This window comes from Pungitius pungitius, chromosome 18 (genome assembly GCF_949316345.1).
Source record: "Pungitius pungitius chromosome 18, fPunPun2.1, whole genome shotgun sequence".
Classification (NCBI taxonomy): Eukaryota; Metazoa; Chordata; class Actinopteri; order Perciformes; family Gasterosteidae; genus Pungitius; species Pungitius pungitius.
Window position 1 is genome coordinate 10,977,684 of NC_084917.1, and position 19,818 is coordinate 10,997,501.

Below are 19,818 nucleotides of genomic sequence, written 5' to 3' on the forward strand. Positions count from 1 at the left end.
TTAGACACTTCCTTCCATCTCAGGCCTTCTTTTCCCTCATGTTTCCTTCGCTCACGTTTCTCCCAAATCCGTGGAAGTTTCAGGCCAAAAGGCATTGACATTACTGCAGAAATCCTCCTGCTGCATTATGGTGGTATGTTCTGACGTTAGCGAGTGGAGCGAAAAGTGATTTCTGAGCCAAGCAGTAACTGAATGTTGGACAAAAACATTTTGTTTCTCCTTTTCCAGAACTGCACAATACAAATTGACCTCACATGTATTATTTTTTAAACATATTCAGCCGTATCAGATGCAGCCACTAGCTTTGTTTCAAGGTCGACCACTAGCAGCATCACCATTGTAGCTCGAGTGGTACGCACCGCTCCCAGACATGCTGAACTTGTGTGGGTTCCCCTTTAAATGATTGTTCTCCTCCTCCTCCAGTTAAACCAGACCCCCCGGAGCGCGTGACAGCGACCCCCATCCGATTCAACGCCCGCAGGCTGGAGGTGTCCTGGCAGAGCCCGGCCACCTGGCCCGACATCGACAACTTCCCTCTGAAATACTTCCTTCGATATCGGCCTCTCATCAAAGAGCAGTGGCAGCATGTGAGTAGCGCTGCTGTGTGTGTGTGTGTGTGTGTGTGTGTGTGTGTAGGGGGGGGTATACAAAGACCGACAGAGAGTTCACACAATAAACTCCAGTAAACGGAACACATTCACAGGGAATGAAGTCTGTCTGACACATGCTGCAACTATGCAGTGAGTAAAGGAAGTGATAAACGTTCACGAGATCCAGATACAGCTCCGTTCCCAAAAGCTGTAGGTCAACATTGAAAAACACTGTTAGATTATGATTCATTATATAGTATTTGAAGGGCTCTAAGGAACATGTATTATATACTTTTTTTCAGGAAATAGGGGTCCTCAAGCAAAAGGCTGCAGATAGAGTTTCACCTCATTGCAATTATATTTCTCGAGAGCAAATGGCAAATGTTCTTGGATTATGATGAATTGTTTTTTTTACCTAGAACCTTTTTTTCATCGAACCACATAAAAGGACTTTTTGAGATATTTTCAGCTAAAGAAAAGGAGACTAAAGTTATTTGTTCAGAGAACTTCCTCTGAGACCAGTTAGCCGTTAGATGTGAAATGATCCAACCTGTGTCTGTTTGAGTTTGATCCCTAGTCACACCGACATAATTGCTCAGCTTCTTTGGTGTGTGTTACTGTATCTGTTTTTTCTAGCTTCAGATCCCTCAGGGCTTTGTATAGTAAAAGCACATGTGTCCACTATAGGATTCCTGGGATCAAAGCTCTCTCTACGAAGGTCTAACATTGCAGCGTTATTATTGTGCCCGCCAATGATTTGCAATGGTGTTGTTCCAAGAACTCGAGTCACAGACTATCACATGGAAAATCACACATAAGATCAATGTCTTTCTCGCTCTTTCCATTCCAGCACGTATCCTTCACCAATTTCCTCACTCGATCAGTATTTCCTTTGTTTTTGCATTTTATATAGCAGTAGCTCCAACGTCTTTATGTGAGGGTATTTTCAATTGTTGTTTGCGTCATTTTTTCTGTAGAATGAACATAAAATAATTATTCAGATATTTTGCATTTTGTTAATGCAACTCCGATAAGTAAACCCTCAAGACATTCTTGATTGAATTCTTGTCCTAATTAGGCTGCTTGCAGTCAGTTCCCAGCAATTGACTAGGGGCTTATTATTTATATGAATCACTGCAATTAAAAGGATTTATGTTTCCAGTGATCTATCAAGTTAAAAGATTAGCTGATTCCTGCGTCTCAAAAGTTCTGCTCAGTTTTACAGTGTCTGCAAACGAAATGTCAACTCAGTCCAACTATCAGACGCTGAATTTGTTTCTGCTTAATCTTACAGCCATGTACATCTTTTCTCTAGTATAGACTTCATGGTACAGAATAAATTAATAATGCCCTAAAACTAGAATGTTCCCAAGTCCACCCCTTCTGAATACCTGTGAAGAGCCCACCATTGCATGTGCCGTTTCCCTATTGACGCATCATTGTGTTGCCATGTTATGAGCAGACAACTCTTTATACATATCTGTTGATTAAAGCATCTTTTCAGTGCGACGGCTGTTAGAGCTGATCAATGATTATACTGCAACCTGCGTATGTGATGACTGGAGCAGCACTGTTGTGCAAAACATTTGGCTTTAAGGCTGCGACATCAATCATGAGGTGGAGTTAAATGAGGTTGCCAAAAATCAGATGCAATGTTTATTGGCCCCATATCACCCTCATTCACTATAGCCTCAGAGGTTGAATACTAATTGAAGTGGTTAGTATTACTGAGGAATTTAATGTGGTTAGAAAGCAGAGCTGGGTGAGAATGGCTTTCAGGTGTAAGATTTTGAAATGTGTGTCGAGTTATAAATGAAAGCGGTGGTGTGATCAGATTCATCTTTGGGGGAAACCATCCATCCTGCTGAGAAATGAAGGCACGACTGGCCCAGATACTTAGAGTGATGGAGATTCAGACAGGAGGAGGAAAATGGGTGGTGGTTTTTGAAAGAGGGAGGAGAGCGTGGATGGCTACCAAAACCCTGGGAGACACCATAAAGAGAACCCAGTGTATTTAAGTGAGATGGACATTAATAGATAGCATTTGGAATTTAGTTATGAGGGGACCATCCTCAAATGAGGGACAAGAAATGGGGGCGAGAAAAATGAACTGAGATGCTGTGAATAGAAGCTTTACACTAATGTAATTGTAAAAGTAGAGAGAAGATTGGATGTTGGATAGGAGAGGTAAGTCGAGAAAAAAAAAGAGAAATACCCACATGGAGACGTAGCTTCAAATAGAAAGATACATATACATATATACACTGTGGATAATAGTGTGAGAGACTTGAAAAAACGACATTGTAAGAGTTTCATGAGCGATTGATAACAAGGCGTTTCAAGTTAAATGAAGATAAATAAATGCTAAATAAGTGAAGAAAAAAAAGAGCCGAATGAAAACAATCTGGAATATGTTAAGCCTTAAAAGTGTGTAAAGCAAGGACTTCAAAAGACACTTCAGATCTAACCAATATAATACCTTGTCAACATTTATTCAATTGGTTCTTACTATATCTATCAGTCTCTGGTCTAGTGTCAATTGGCTGGAACCCAAACACACTGAGAATGTGGAGATGGTGAGTAAAGAAAAGCTCAGTTTCAGTACATCAAGGGCAACACACAGAGGAATTGTACGACACTGGAACCTTAACATGTATCATACTCGTCGATATGGTGCTTTGACTCAACGCGATATGCCGTCTTGTTGCTCATGACGAGGCACATCCTTGACACATCTGTGCCACAGCTTTCAATTGAAGCGGAGCAAACGATCAGCAGTGCATGTTATTGTCCCTGTTGTGCACTTGAGAAATTCAAAAGGCTAATTTGGTGGTTATCGTGGTCCTTGCACTGCCCCGATCCTCCACTGCATTAAGGGGCGTCTGTTTACTTTACGTACACCACACAACATGGCAGGTCTGACAGATTCACTGAAATCTGTAATAAAAAGTTAATTGTGTGAAAGAAGCGCCGTTGTAAAATACATCAGTATGCATGTAAATGTTCAGCCGGTGAATTGTTCTGTTTCCCATGGCCTTGCTTCATTTCCACGCCGCCCTGAAAGTCCCTTCAGTGAGACGTGAACTCAAACTCTCAGTGCAATTAAGGCAACGGTCCAGCGACCGTGATAAGAACCGTTTCAGATTGCTCAATATTCTCTCTGCTGGATGAAACTGCATCTGCTGGGCTGTAATTGCCCTTTGGGGATGCTGCTGAACTCCACAGAAAGCTCACAATGCAGGCAGGCGCTCTCACGCACGGAACACCCATACCGACGGAGAGGAACACTCGTACAGATGCACACACGCACCTAAATGCCCGTACGCACACCAACGAATACACACCATCACAAAGTCTTGTTCTTTCACTTGCAAGAATGAAGATACATGCAGATGCGATCAAAGAGCTGCATATGTCAGCAAAACATAGAGCACATATAATAATATATATAATATCTCACCGAGAAATCTCCATCATATCAAGTCATTAGCAAGTTCTCAAAGTCTGCCAAATAGGGACACATTTCAATGTTTCCAAAGCCTATGATCTTCTTTCATGCATTTAGAAAAAAGATTCATAATAATCTTGTCATGCAGCTGTCAACCTTATTCTCTCTTGTTTCAAGGTACGACCACAAATAGCAAAAGTATCAAAAGTTGATTATTATTTATTCTAAAATAAAATGGTTTTAAGACAAAAAATAGACTTTGTTATGTTGGAGATTCTATTTTTTGTGCAGTCCATGTGCAGAGTGTGTATCTGCGTTGTCCACCCATAAGCTTTCACATCCACACAAACTGTTGAAATGCTTATGCAGACACAAACAATCAGAGAAAAAGAGGGACATAACAATTGGAGCGGACGGCACAGGGAAAGGAGGCGGAGTATGTGCAGCAACCGTCCATAACAAAGACACCTGTCTTTGTTGCCGTTTCACCCAGTATAATTTTCTTTCCCTCTTTTTTTCCCTTCATCCGGGCCTCTCCTTCCCTTTGTCCCTTGCAAGGATCTGTATGTGTGTGATTATAAGTAGCTTCACATAAGTATAATGTATTTAAAAGTAGAGAGTTACACAGAAAAACTTGACATTGAACATCAAGAAAGCTAAACAGGGGCTCTGATTTCGTCCTGTTCACCTTTTCCACTTTCTAACATTTCCCCGGTCTCAGCATTCTGCCGTCATACCGCCCCCCCCCCCCCCCCCCCCCCCCATTTAGCCAGCTATCCTACCATCAATCCCTCAAGCCATCTATTTGTATCTATGGATGCTCATGATAAATGTCTAGACCTTGTTTTGGGGAAAAGGACACTGGCATGGGCAGGTCATTTATCAAATATACACACACACACACAGCAGACGGTTTCATTTCTGTCACATGGGGAAGTTATCATCATTTAGATCTTCTGTCAAAATAGGTCAAAGTTGAATTAAATTATTTATATTAGGTACAGACAGATGGGTTGTGCAGTCTGTTGGCTTTAACATAATCTAATAAAAGATGTACATCATTTTATATAAATCTGATTTTTGCACAGCGTGGTACTCAAAAGGGAGGTAAAAAAAACTCACAAAAGAGATATTTGAGAACTGAAACAGTAAAAGAACATATATGAAGAATATGGTCCTCTTATCTGTTGTGTGTTTGCAGTTTCGTTATCTCTTTGTGGTGCTTTGGAGGTCTTACTGTGTAAGTGTGCGTGACCTCTTCTTTGCCTCACGTGATGTATTTCTCCGCATGTCAATCCTTGGGCAGTTGCATAAACTGAAACCTGGTAGTCCACACACTCTAGTTCAGATCTAGAATTTTTTTTAGAGTGTTTAGAAGCGACAAGAATAAAAAAATGCAGCTGCCTGGAAAGAAAAATGAGCCTTGGTCATTCCAAAGAACAGTATTGGTGGAAAATGTAATACATGTTGCACATATATAAGGCATTTTTGAAAGTAATTGCAGCAACTTTTTGCCCAAAGGCAACAGCATCTGATGAGCCGGGCCAGCTGAGCAGCGCGGCTGGCCTTAGAGGACCGTGGTTCAGCCGGCGCTCAGTGTTGTCACACTCATCACGCTGTGTCAGGTTAAGCTCTTATCATGCATCGTTCAACTCGGAGGCCCGTCTGATGATTTCAGCGAGCGACTGATGATTCAATTAGATGCTTTTCGACAAATCATTCAAATAAGGGGGCCAGCCTTAAAGAGCGCAGAGCAGAAATAATCATTGAGAGCTCGCTTGGGAGCAGTACGCATATTACGCAATGCTCGCTGTGCTGTAGCCAGCTGTTTTCATTGGATGCTTTTTCTCCGGCTTTGACAACATACTACATGAAGTCTAATCTCAATTAACACGATGTGTCATTTGTCTTATGGGTTTGATTTTCTGACAAAATGTCACTTCAGTTCACTTCATTCAATCATCGCAGAGTGTTCATGATTTAAACAACTTCCTGTCTGAGTCTAATCAGTTCCAAAGGCAGTCTGTCCATCAAATATAAGATAAATATTTCAGCATTTCATCCAGTCCTATTTTTTTTTTTACTTCATTGACAAAGCCAACCCATCACACAATTAAACATTGACAGGTTGACAGCGGTTATAACCCCTCAACAGTTTCCTCTTCCAACTGCGTGTGGAAGTGTCCCTGCCGTGTAGCGTCCAGTGTGCAAATGAAGTTGGTTAATGGGAGACTTTGTAGTGCTTTGCAATGTTCTCAGCATAACAAACCTATACAAACGCAGTCCATTGACCATTGTAAATCACAGAAATCAGGGTCATGTGGGTTTGAGACCTATTCTGAACATTGAACACATTGGATGAGAGGTGGTACAAACTGAGCCAGTTACCAAGAACATTTGCAATTGTTTTAAATCAAGTTTGATTTGTTTGTATATACATATATCTACATAAAAAATGAGAACCACCATCAGAAAAAGAAATGTTAACAAAACCAAAGAAAGTTATTTCAAAGAAGGTTGTGACGGTGTGACAGGGATGAATTCTGATCCAAATTGGAAGTACATTTTGAGATTCCCGACATAAACCCCAGTTAATGCTGAGACATCTCCTACACCGTTTTGTTGATGAAACTGCCACATGCTTTTTAAGGGTGCAAAGCCTAGTTCAGGATTCTCGATTGGCCGGGAGGGCTTAGCTGCCTTTTACAGTAATTGCTGCAATGGCGATTGGGGCTTCAAAGAGAAAAATACCGTATGAGAAATTACCCCTGGTATTGGTGTTTCTGTGCGTGTGTGTGTGTGTGTGTGTGTGTGTGTGTGTGTGTGTGTGTGTGTGTGTGTGTGTGTGTGTGTGTGTGTGTGTGTGTGTGTGTGTGTGTGTGTGTGTGTGTGTGTGTGTGTGTGTGTGTGTTCTCAAATGGGAGGAGTGTGCGGTGGAAAAATGGGAGCTGTCAGTCAACCTAATGAGACCAACCTTCTCGGTGCACACACATACACACACAGCGCCATCGGGCCAGTGGAAGTGCCATATAATTGGGTTTCCTTTCCAGGACAACAGACATGCTCACTGGATTAGATCTGACCATCGACGCCAATTTTCCCCATGTCTCCCTCTCTCTGCTTATCCTTCTCTCTCGCTTTCTACGACTGTCTCTTCTTTGCATCTCTATCCTTAGTCTCTTCATTCGTCCATAGACTTCTGTCCTTCGACACCTCTCTTTCTTTACATCTTTTACCTGTTGTCAGCCTACTGTTCTTCTTTACTCATTTTAATTTCCATCTCTGACCCACTGTAAATATACGGCGCTGCATCCCATAGTTTATGCGTCTATATTCGGTGTAGATGACAAAATATACCATGGCAAGTGTAATCCCCCAGGTGCAGGTTCTAATTGCATAGTTGTGTTTTATGTAAAGTTATTGGGCTTTGGAGCCCTTAGGGCCCTGTTGGTGGTGGTAATCATAGGGATCAGCGGGAGTTCCTTCCTTACTTCTTAATTCCAAAACATCAGAGTAAGATTAAACGTTATTGATCCAAGTGGGAAAGTTGTTTGAGTTTTATTGCAAAGGTTAACACGAGCGCAACATAAGATGATTAAAGAAGGCACAAGAAAGAAGGTTATTTTGAAGGAGTAATTAGGGAGCATGACAAAAAAGAGGGAAGAGAATAAGAAGGAAAGGAAAGAAGTGAAGAGGAGAAGGGGGAAATAAAGGATGTGTGAAAATTAATGGGTCATTTTCTTTTTCTCACAGTTCCTTATGCCATCCCTAAGGAATGTTCACATCTCGTCTCTCTGCCCCTCTCATTGTCTGGATTTTTGTAAAGGCTCTTGAAGAGTGCGCGTGGGTGTGTAAGAGTGTGTCTGTGTGTGTTTGTGTACGTGTGAGGGCTCAGTAGCCCGAAACTGTGTTTGTGTGTGTTTACTGGATCTCTAAGCCACTCTAAAATAATAATTCAAGTAGATACAACTCAACTCTGATATCTGGTTGTTCAGAATGACTGTGTTGGTGCCGTTGCTACCAGCAGCTAGCTGGTTCAAGCTAAGGCACAAGTCAAATCTTTATTCAGCACTCATCTTAAACTGTGGCTTCTGGCTTTTATGTCATGTTTGTTTTTTTCACTATAAAGCAGCTGTTAAACTTGGTTTAGGGAGCAAGCAACAATTAGAATTTCCATAAATGTTCAACGGGTTCAAAATTCCAGGTGTGCTGCCTCTCTTGTGGATTCCTGCAATAATACCAGGCCGTCACCTTTTTTTTTCTTCTCCGCTTCACTGTCAAACATTCATGCTCTCATATGCTCTTTACAATGAGCCGACATATGGTGTTTATGCAGGATATGAGACAATTTCACGAAAACCTCACAGAAATTCTGGGTCTTTATTATTATTTTTAATGCATTAAACCTTTGAATTACTGATCACATAATATTTAGACTGAGTCAATGGAACACGACAAGGTAAATATTTGTGTGTCCGGAGGGACTTTTTCTTTCTCTTAAGAGCTCTACGCACCTTGCTATACAATACATTAGCTCTAAAGATGTGAGGTAAAAACAATACACACACAGACACACATGTGCAACAAGTAAATATACAACCCCTCAGCACCATTGCCCAAACACACTGGTCCTGCAGAGTGAATGATCTGACAGCGTTTTTTGGCAGCAGTAATAACAGCCTCTACTAAAAGCATCTCCTTCTCCCATCTATCTCCCCTTTTCCCTCACGGATTCGCAGTGCATTCCCTCCCTTCCCCTCCCCTCCCTCTCCCTCTATTGTATGATGTTAAGAGATGCTCACACTAGCTACTTGGCAATGCAGCAACTCATCCATCCTCAACTCAGTTCATGTGCAATCTGTTTACTGCGTATACGTTTACTCCCTCACAGTACCCCTTCACATATAAACACATTCATGGTTCACATACATGTGCACAGCCTCGCAGACATAAACAACAATGCATCAGACACATTCTGACTTCAAACCCAAATATAAGAAGGAATATTTTCCAAACTGATCTATGTGTTTTCTTTTTTGGATTCATATCAAATGCAAGTGCGCACAGAAACATGCAAAAATATGACGGCACTGGCATAGAAATACATGAGCACGCAGAATCAAACAGACGTACGTGTCTGGCTGAACTTTCACAAGCTTTCACACGGTCGAAATCAGTATGCAGACACACACACACACACACACACACACATCAGAGTCAGAAAGGAATGCTGATAGAAGCTATGGTTCGATACGCTGGTTGGACTACACATAAACAGTGGAGGTTTTAACCTCAAAGGCTGCACACACATTTGCTAATGCATACATGCACTCGCACTCTATACACAAAGTTTGTCCACAAACACACACACTCACACATAGCTCAACATTTACACGCAACACATGCTCGGACTATTGCATTCCACTAATGAAATCAAGCCTATAAATGTAGCGCTCAGCAAAAAGCCTGAACTTCAATCCAAACAGAGAGAGAGGCGCCGAGAAACACGGAGTTGGAGCATATAGAGAGAGGCTGTGAGGGGAAAGTTGAAAACAGAAGGGTCAACTATACAGAGAGGCAGCAATGAGAGAGCGATCACAGGAAGACAGAGAGGGGTGTTTATGCCTCAGATCTACTCTAGATTTAACTAAAAGGGAAACTGATCTGAGGGTTGGTTACAGCCGGTGCTTGGCAAAAATGAGAGTGTGTGTGTGTGTGTGTGTGCATGTGTGTGTGTGTGTTCTCACATGTGCATGCTCGCGGTAAAGTTACAAAGAGAACCCTCACAGATGTTTGGCTTATAATCCCAAGTCAGTGCTTATTTGAGCAGCTCCAGAGGTATCAAAAGTGTTTAAGAGACAGTTGTTGTTTTTTAGTATGACTTATGGATTTTAAGGTGTTTAAGTGTACATTATTACAAAGGCGGGATTGTTTAGACGTTTCATCCAAATTTCAATTACCATTGCTGACACTCAAACGAGAATAAACATTACCATAAATAACATTACAGAAGATAGTAGGAGCTAGAATGTGCACCAACAAGTAGAAGATTTATTATTGTAGCATTCTCTAAAAATAAGACGCCATTCAGTGAGATTTGTCTGCTCTTCTAATATGCTTTCGATTGTATGGATGAAATTAAGTAATTGTGTTGCTTTGTACAACATTCGAGTCTGTATTCACGATATACTCCTTAATGTCAAATGTCAAAACACTACTTGTTAACTAACTGTTGAAATATCAGATAACTTCAAGCTCTAGATTGCTTCTGAATCACTGACACTAGGTGTGTGTGTGTGTGTGTGTGTGTGTGTGTGTGTGTGTGTGTGTGTGTGTGTGTGTGTGTGTGTGTGTGTGTGTGTGTGTGTGTGTGTGTGTGTGTGTGTGTGTGTGTGTGTGTTGGCCTGGTAGACAGCACAGGGAAATAGGCCTGTCACTAAATCATTTCAACTTCAAACAAAACTAAGCGTGAAGTAAAAAGGCAGCAAATCATCCTCTCAGTCACTCCCCTCACTAGAAACATTTTTTTTTCAGTTTTTTTTTAGCTTTCCAAATTAGTGTGCACAAAAGCCTTTCACATGCTGACTTGCATTACATTGTGTTATACAATTATGTGGCATTGGTGCCAAAGCTTTGTGGGATAATCATCAATTATGCCACTGGTATTTTGCAAGTGTGTCTAACTGTTGGTATGTCCATGGAGGCTGTGGGGGGTTCAACGTTTAATCAATTCAAGGGTGAAATGTAAACCACAGAAGGGATAAAGAAACAAAAATGACCTATGCCCAGATAAAAAATTAAAGGGCTGTTATAAAAAAATAAGCACCAAATAGAAGTTGTATTGTGTATTCCACAGCTGAATCTACGCGTCATTAAACATTAAAGGCGCAGGCTAGGATTGCTACAATGAGCACATCATGTATGGGTTGAGCTATGAGGGGACTGGTATCACTTTCTGACCAGTTAATTGTTCCTGACTTTTGTGGCCGAGAATTTTCATGATTCAAGGTGTTTGGCATCACTGTAATCCGTTCAAACAGAAGGAATCAATGTACACAATTTATTAGCTACTATGTGAATAGATTTCAAAATATAATGGACATTGACTGCGCCCCCATTTAAACTGATCACCTGTTGTCCTGTTTGGCACTTTAGGTGGAGCTGTCTGACAGCACTTCACACATCATCACCGACGCCTACGCTGGGAAGGAATACATCATCCAGGTAATATAAAATCTCCTGTTTTAAAGTAATCCACTAATGGAAACAATTGGATTGATCAGAAATGAATGATAAATGTACCTATACATTCATATTTTTATATTTATATATTTATATTTCTTTAGTATATATATATAAATATACTTTCCGACTGAATTATATTAAAGGATGCATTTAATTTGCTGAACACTGCCCTTGTGCTCAATAGGTGGCTGCCAAGGACACTGAGATCGGAACATGGAGTGACTGGAGTGTTGCTGTGCATGCTACTCCCTGGATTGAGGAGCAAATTACTTCCACAACCGAAGTCGACATTCCCATCGGTGGGTTAGAGCCTCAGTCAAAGTCAAAGGATTACCTGAACATTAGGATACATGGTCTTGAAACAATGGCTGCTTCTCCTAAATGTGGTGCCAAGTACTACACTAGACAAGTGTCAGTCAACAGGGGTCATCCTCCGGGTCCATTCCTGTCCGTGCAAAAATGTAATTGCACCCAAAACAATAGCTTTTGGGATATTATAGTTCGAACATTAGTGGTAAATCACTGCTTTCTGCTAATGTGGCTAAAAGCTTTTCTCTAAGAAAGAGGCTAAATACAGATAACTTAAAAGAGAAAAAAGAGGGACAAAAGGGATTTTGTTTTACTGCATGTATGTACAAATATTACAATAGTATTTCTATAATGCTGTTTGGTATTTATCCGTTGTGTAGTACATCAGATGAAGAAATCATTCCGATGATAATATAGCATTCCAATAACGTGCCTGTCGGCTGTCACGCAGTCAATTTACTGAGCCAGTTAGGTATGAAATTAGGTTTGTTTAATAACTTTCTTTATCATTAAATTGAGGAAACGACGACCATTTGAAAGCCTCAAACTTTTATCGCAGCTTAAGCTGCAAGATTGAGCAGCCTGCAGACAAATCGACAAACATCAACCTGGGCGCCCGAACAAGGCCCGGGGGAACACTGAGCCGTCTTTCAGTGCTCACTTCCTCGGCCGTATGCATGAGGAATGATTGTATAACACAAAATTCATTACAGATCATCACATCTTGTGTGTCCCTTGATGGGCACACGCACTTACACACTTCTACACCATCACCAGTTACATATCAGGCTACCAGGGAACAACAGAACGTTGATGCAAAATGTAGGAGTTTTGCGTGTGGTTAAACAACACTTTGCTGCTTCTGCACCTTAAACCAAACCCTACTGTGATGTCACAGTGCAAACTGAGACGTTCAACCAGTGGTCGTTGGCAAAAAGAATAAAAACAATTTAAGTGTCAATGAATTTGTTGCAGCTCTTGATGGGTTCAAACTACATAAAGCGGTCAAATACAGTTCTGGAAGCATTGAGTCTGACGTTATAACCCTCATAACAAGTCCAAAGAAATCAGTTTGAGTACAGATTTTTTATTTATAGGTTGCTGCCTGAGACTAACCACGGAATTTACCTGTAATAACTTAACTGGCGATACAAACCTGATTCTAAATCCTCCTCTGGAAAGATTCAGTCCGTGTTGCTGCCTTCCTCTCACCACGCTGCGCGTCCACGTTTCTCAACATCTTCACAGTCCAACAGTGACTCCTGACGGCCATGAGCAGCGCTGCATCACAGTCAGCACTGAATGTGCTTACTTTAAATACATAAGCCGCCAAACAGCACACGTAGAACATGGGGCGTGCTCTAAGGCACACATACACAGAACCTCCCTCTGATGACATGCAGTGACACTGACTCAGTGCACAGTGTATTGTTCATGTTCTTAATAAAGATCAGGAGGTTATTGGGATTCTCCTCATGCCTCCTCTCTATCCAGCTGCAGCCTCCCTGCTTCCCTTCGCTCTCTCCTCGTCCTCTTCTCTCTGTCCCTCTCATTCTGTTTTTATTCCAGGTCTCCCTTTTAGTATTTTTCTCTCTCTGTCTATCGATTACAACTCTCTCTCTTATCTTTCTTCACCTCGCCCTTCATACCCATCTCTGTATCTGGCCTTTTGCCACTTTCTTTACAGATGTTGCTTGCTGGATGACTGATTACATCTGCAGCTGCTTTGTTAATACCAATGAATTCACCTCAGGGTTTGGTTGTCATTCCCATTTACCTTTAGCCCATTTCATCCATTTTGTTGTTAGTTTTAGTTCAAAATAGATTCAGTTTTGAAGTAAGAAACAGGAGCTAACTTTCCACATTTCAGGGTTCATGCAGACTCCTCATGAATCATAGCATTCATGTCCAGACAGGGGCCCTATCAAAAAAAAATGTTTAAATCCACCACGTAATTATTCAGCTTGCACTCTCTAATTGGAACGATCACACATCATGAATCCCATCCGTTGGGAAACATCATATTTCCTGTCCACAAGTGGACCGATGATAACTCCAGCAGACCAGCTTGTTGACATCTACACACTGAACAATAAGTCAAATAGGAAATGAAATGACTTCCTGTGACTTATTGATCGTGTAGCTCACAGTCTAAAAACGCAGTTGCGCTTTCTCCATTTCCTTCCCGTCTTTCCCTTCTCCAGCTTTTTGCCCCATTTTTCAGTTTCTGTCTGTGCATCGGCAGGAACGGGTTGTCCGAACCTCACGGAGAAGTGCCCTTATGTGCCTGTTCTGTTTGCTGGCATCAATGGCCAAATTTCACTCCAAAAAGGTTGGCGCAGTGACAGACAGATGACATTTATAAATCCCACCGTCAGCGACTGGACCGTTGCGCAGAGACTTCATTCCACCAACCAAAAGGCCGACACGGTCAGCCATTCTTAGTGCTACAGTCATCGAAGATAAACCACGTGTCGCCCGCTCTTTGAGACAGAAACTGGACCCCGTCTGGCACCAGGCGGGTAACACTAGATATCACGTCAAATATCCCTCATGTCGGGATGTATTTAGAAATGCTTAACTAGCAGAAACCGCAGCTAAATGTTGAAGCGAATGCTCGGGTTGGCTAAGGTCCTCCTCTGCTGCGTGCTGGCTCCACTTCATAGGAGAACCACTACTCTTTGTGTAAGGTGACATAGAGTATTCAGGAGGGAGGTGTCATTTAATGCATTCAGTTTCTCCATAAACAGATCTTCCAAGGTTGCAATAGATAAGAAAAAAGAAGCAGCAGTATAAATATTTAGTGTCTGAGTTAGAACGTAAAAAGGTACAAGCTTTACCTACAACTCACAAGGCGCATTTCAATACAAAACATCCCATCACTAATCGTAGAATTTAGGTGTGGGCACAGCCAAAAGGGGAGGTGTGGGCTTGATATACAGTATGTGGCTTTGTAAAAAAAAAAAAAAAAACCTTTTGGACCATTGCTCAATGTTGGATGACTTTGGCCTTGCTGGCTTTCTCTCCTTGTTTAGTTCTGTACATTCCTTTCTGAAAAAAAAACACATTTTACAGCTCTGATCAGCACCTCACACGGGCTCCTTCATACAATAGCAACAGTAATTGAGGCTCATGGGCATAGAGCTATAAGACCTAGGGCCATAAATAAGATAGACCTACTGTATTGTTTATGCAGGAGACTTCTGCCCTGTGTTTCCGTGGTAGATTTATCATTCCAATGTTTCTGTTCACTCCCTCATGGGACTCTGCTCCTCTGTTGAGTTTAGTCTATAGTATAGTGTGGATGATCACAGATGTGTGTTTTAACCGTCTTTGTATTTGAACATCCTCAAGCCTTGGACTTCCAACTTCCACTTTAGGGAAGTGCACCCATCCTTGTTTTCCCTTCATTTCTCAGATCTTCCCCTGACTTCTTGTCTCTGCTCGCTCTCTTCACCTGTTTTTATTCCGCGCGGTTGTTCATCTACATCCCCATCACGCCATTGTCTTGTCTCGCTGTCCCCAACTACCTTGTTACGTCAACGTACCCCCCATAATTGTGTCTCCCCGTCGCCACCACACTTGTGTCTGCATCATTTTTATTTCCTCTGCCACTCCAAAGCAAAATGTTGTGCTGCAGGCAGGGAAGTATTGCACAGAGCTGCTGAACATGGTTAATGTGTCCTAGTTCTCTCTCTCTCTCTTTCTGGCTATTTCACACCTGGCTGCCTCTTCCTGACTCCCAACACAGTACTTCCCAACAGTCATTAATTAGAGGGAGAGGGAAATCATATTCTCTCTCCAGTAAGAAAAATGCTGTGGGTTGAAGACTAAGTTATAAAATATATGAGTTAATATCTTGTGCTGCCTGCATCTGTTTTATAAAACATTAAACTTATATTTTTATTTGTCAAGTTATGTAAAACCAAATGCAGTAAAACAGCTTAAGCACAGAGGGATTTCTGTCATTGATTTACTGTTTAATTGCTGTCGAGTCTCAGGAAGTCAAGACTTAAGATGGTCTATAGCTCTGCTTATGTTCCGTAAAATCTAAATATCCAGCATATTATGCATGTGTAAAGGGGTAGATTTTCAGAGTGTGTATTAGACAGTCCTTATCAGCAATATATTAACTGCTGCAATGCACATTCCCCTTTTTATGCTTCATGCGCCTCCTCCTCGGTTCTCTGTCTCCTTTACCTGAGGGATTTAAGCCCTTTCTCTCTTCTCCTTTTTTCTTTCTCCATATTTTATCCATCCATGCTGCTCGGCCTATGTCCTTCCCTCTCTCCCTTTCCCCACGCCATCAGTGTGAATGAGATTTTTTTTTGTCCAGTTCCCTTCATAACTACATTTGACAAGTCTCATATTGACTGCGCTTGCAGATTAGAATTGATTCCACTCGGCGCTGTTATCCTTTCTGTTTGTTGCTTCCCGGTATGATGAGTGCTTTTCAGTGTCCATTCATCAATACGACGTTTTGAGTATTTTGGCCCTCAGGAATAAATGATTGTGCCACACTGTATGACCACAGGAAAAAAAAACTGAAAACCAATGAGAAATTGCTAGGATTAAGAGGAGGTTCCATGAAATATGCTCAGTAAGGCTTATTGTGTTTTCTGATTGTTTTTCCAGAGACTAAGACCTCCCCCATCCCGTCCTCCACCGCACCACAAAAGTCCAGTTCTCCAGTGGACAGAGATGCCAGACGCCTCACATTTTTCTCCCCTTTGCTTTTAGGAATGCTGCTGCTTTTCATGTGGTGAGCAAAGACACGCACATGTTGTAATGAGTCACAAACCCCTCATCTTTGAATTTGCCAGGCACATATTGGAAATAGATGCAGTTCTATTGATGTCAGGAGCTCGTTTAATAGAAGGAGAGAAACAACGATTGGGTGAATTGGTTTTATGACCCAGTGGGACGTTCCGCTTCATATTTTTCTGTAGAGCCCCTGAAGGGATTGAGGTCAAATTCAATGCAAGATTGTCCCATTTCATTAATTTGACGAGTTTTACTCTATAAATCATGCCGTAACAGTGCGTCTCCTGGCGATGATGTAGACATTTAACGATGAATGTACATTTCACAGAAGCGCACACTGCACCTTATTTGATCCCCAAAACAGAAGCCATTTAATAGCACACTAACCAAATGACACGAAACCTTGTTGCATATCCAACTGATCACCTGCCGATGAACACATATGTGGCCCTTCTATGATGCCTGCGAGGTGAGCTGGTAACTCTCACGTGCTGTTTGTACACAGCACTCGATCCCCTCAATGACAGATCACAGATGGTTTCTGTCAATTCTACTACATATTTCTTATATATATATATATATATATATATACTTTTTTTTGCTTCAATACGTTTATCTTGCATCTACTTTCAGATGAAGGTTTTGTATAAAGAAATAAGCATTTGATGATTGTGTCACATGCAATGCACAGTTGAGGAGTATCCCAGTGGTTCCACCAGAGAGACTTATCTCCTCTCAACCTCTTACCTGGTTTGATTTAGATAACTTTGAGGCGCGAACGGTTACACAAAGTCAGCCTTGTGCATTCGAGTTGTTTATTCGAGTTGTGCATTCGAGTTGAGGCGAGGCGACAGCGGATTGTTCTAAAAGACAAAGGCTGCTCCTGAGGAGGCTTCCATAGCATCCGTTGTATCAGAACTGGAGAGTATTTCTGCACTGAATGAACAACCATGAAGGCCCCCCCCCCCCCCCCCCCCCCCCCCCGTCTCGCTTCGGTAAGCGTTTGATTGAAGTACAGTTCATCCGACCACCTGTCAAGTATCTTTTGACAGTTCCTGCCCTTTTCCAAACAGTTCCCAATGACAGCTGCTCAGATGGGTGCGTGTAATAGGCCAGCTGGTGCTTGAGATGATGGTCCTGGGTTGGGAATAGGTGCCTCGCTTATAGAAAGATGAATTGACCGCCAGACATTTACTGGCAGTGTGACTACCGATTAAAAAGTAGCAAATGTAGGGGTACGTCTAAAAAAACATCATCAACAAAATAGACGATTCCCTGGTTTGTTGAGGAGCAGCTTGTGATGCCTGTTTTGTGCTTGCGCTTCTCTTTTAGATCTAACTAGGAGCTGGAGGAGGAGGATGAAGAGGAGGCGGGGGAGGAGGCTGGTCTATTTTCTATTCTGCACTTGTTTCCAGGATACAGTGCATTGATCATATCTGTCCATCACTCAGTTACTCACCGAGATTACTTAGACATGAAACTACACAATGATAATGCCATTCAGCATTTTTGATAAATGGAGACCCAGAGATTCTTTTGAAAGGTGCTCCATATACAGCAGCAGCATAAACAGTCTTATAAAACCCCCCTTGTGGCTTTGGTCGGCCGCGGCAGACTTTGCGTTAGCGGACAGCAGTGTGGTTTGGGAATCTCTCCTTCGCAGCAAGAAAACTGACTCTTCAGATGACAACACCCCCCCCCCCCCCCCCACTACTTTTTAGTCATTTTCTTTATTGATTATGAATTAATGTTCACTTCCTTCTAAAATTGCAGCACTGTACAGACAAACACACACACACATGTCAAGCGTATTTGCGCGTGTGTTTGTGTGTGTAGTAACAGTAGCAGTGCCCATACAGCTATATCGTCATGCCAAAGACTCAAATCCCCAAATACAAAGGTTCCCAAGCGTTTCACTGAAGCCCCTGTCCCACTGTGTCCTGGGTAAAAAATTGAAAAAAAAACACTCAATTTATGCCAACTCAAACAGCACACAAACGAAACGTGATACAAGTCTGAGGAAACGTGCAGCTCAGTTTGTGTCTCTGAGTCCGAGCGGGGGGGCTTTGATCAACGTGAGGACAGCAAAGACTTAGCCCGGCTATTTATACGTTTAGCTTTACACTCTGCTCTCCACCACTGGCAAAGAGGACCTGGATTGTAAAATACATGAATAAAGTGGATTTTGAGACTGAACAGTTCTGTGGCCACCCATTTGTTTTGGTTCGACGCCGAAAAACCTGGTTATTGACACATTGAAATAAAGGATCTATGTTGGTTTTGAATTCTGCTCTGTGCTGTAAAATAAAAGGACACAAAACAGTTTGCTTCCCGAATTCTGACGCCTTTACAAACATTCAGTAAAATGTATTTTTTGCAGTTTCCATTTTAATAGCCAATATCACCAGTTAATATTATGTTATTCAAATGAATATTGATTTGTTTTATTGTATTTTTTTTATCTTATGGACAGATAATACAAACACACATATAGGATTTTAGTTTTTTCTTTCAGACATTAATAATGGCTTAATTCTCCTTGCTCATATTTTGTAAACTATGATATGTAACTTTAACATTGAACAAAAAGTTTATTATTTAATGATAATAATAATGTATGTATTAGCAGTAGAATGTCGTAACCTGTACCTGGGGTCTTTTTTATAGATGTATATACAATGACAGGTTTCAACCATTAAATGTGACCATTTCACAATGAATGATGACACTCTGGCCTCATATTCATTTTGTACGTTGAAGCCTATTCAGTGAGAACAAATTACATGGGGGCCGTTATTCTTCCTGCTGTGACCTGGGGATGCGGATTCATTTGGTGGAGAGGCGCCGATCCAGGAGCAAAAGAGGGAAAACCTTCTTTTTCCACTGCTGTGGAGACTTTCTCTTTAATGGAATAACAGGGATGTGCAGAACTTTGTTACTGAAGGATTCTGCATTAGGCGAGTCCGCTTCATTATCCGGTTTCCCAAACCCATCCTCGTGTGCTATTTCGTTCTCACTTTGACTTGATGGTAAAAGTTAATTTACAGATTCAGAAGAGCTATGTTGGGATTTCATTGACTGCTGATTGCAGATAATGCGCCTCTAACTCTCTACTCACGTTTGGTTTTTTTATTCTCAAAACTGTATCATCAGATGGTTTCTTATCATAGGGGAGTGTGGTCTATTCATTGCTTTTTTTCAAATCACCTCAATCACATTTATATATATTATATCATATTGTATTCTTTGAGATGTCACACACAGATGTTACCAGAGAAATCCGACTGATTTGGGCAACTTAATGTGTATTTATAAGAGGATGTTGTAAATGTAGTTTCACCCACAATCAAAAGCTCCATGCCAACAATGACATGACGTTAGTGTGTTAGCCTACTAGTATTTGCTTATTAACAATTAGAGCATTAGAAGTAAAGTCAGAAGATCAGTGCAGTCACAAGTCAT

General features: G+C 41.5%; 1 protein-coding gene across 1 annotated transcript in view; it reads left to right on the plus strand.

Annotated features, from left to right (window-relative positions):
• cntfr (ciliary neurotrophic factor receptor) overlaps positions 1–19,082 on the plus strand; it is a 169,926-nt gene extending 150,844 nt beyond the window's left edge. The window contains exons 7-11 of the mRNA XM_062558887.1: positions 424–587; positions 11,194–11,262; positions 11,468–11,582; positions 16,228–16,354; positions 17,689–19,082. Coding sequence (XP_062414871.1) covers positions 424–587; positions 11,194–11,262; positions 11,468–11,582; positions 16,228–16,354; position 17,689 — 476 coding nt within the window. The 3' untranslated portion in view covers positions 17,690–19,082. The remainder of the gene's footprint in view (positions 1–423; positions 588–11,193; positions 11,263–11,467; positions 11,583–16,227; positions 16,355–17,688) is intronic.
• The last annotated feature ends 736 nt before the right edge of the window (positions 19,083–19,818 follow it).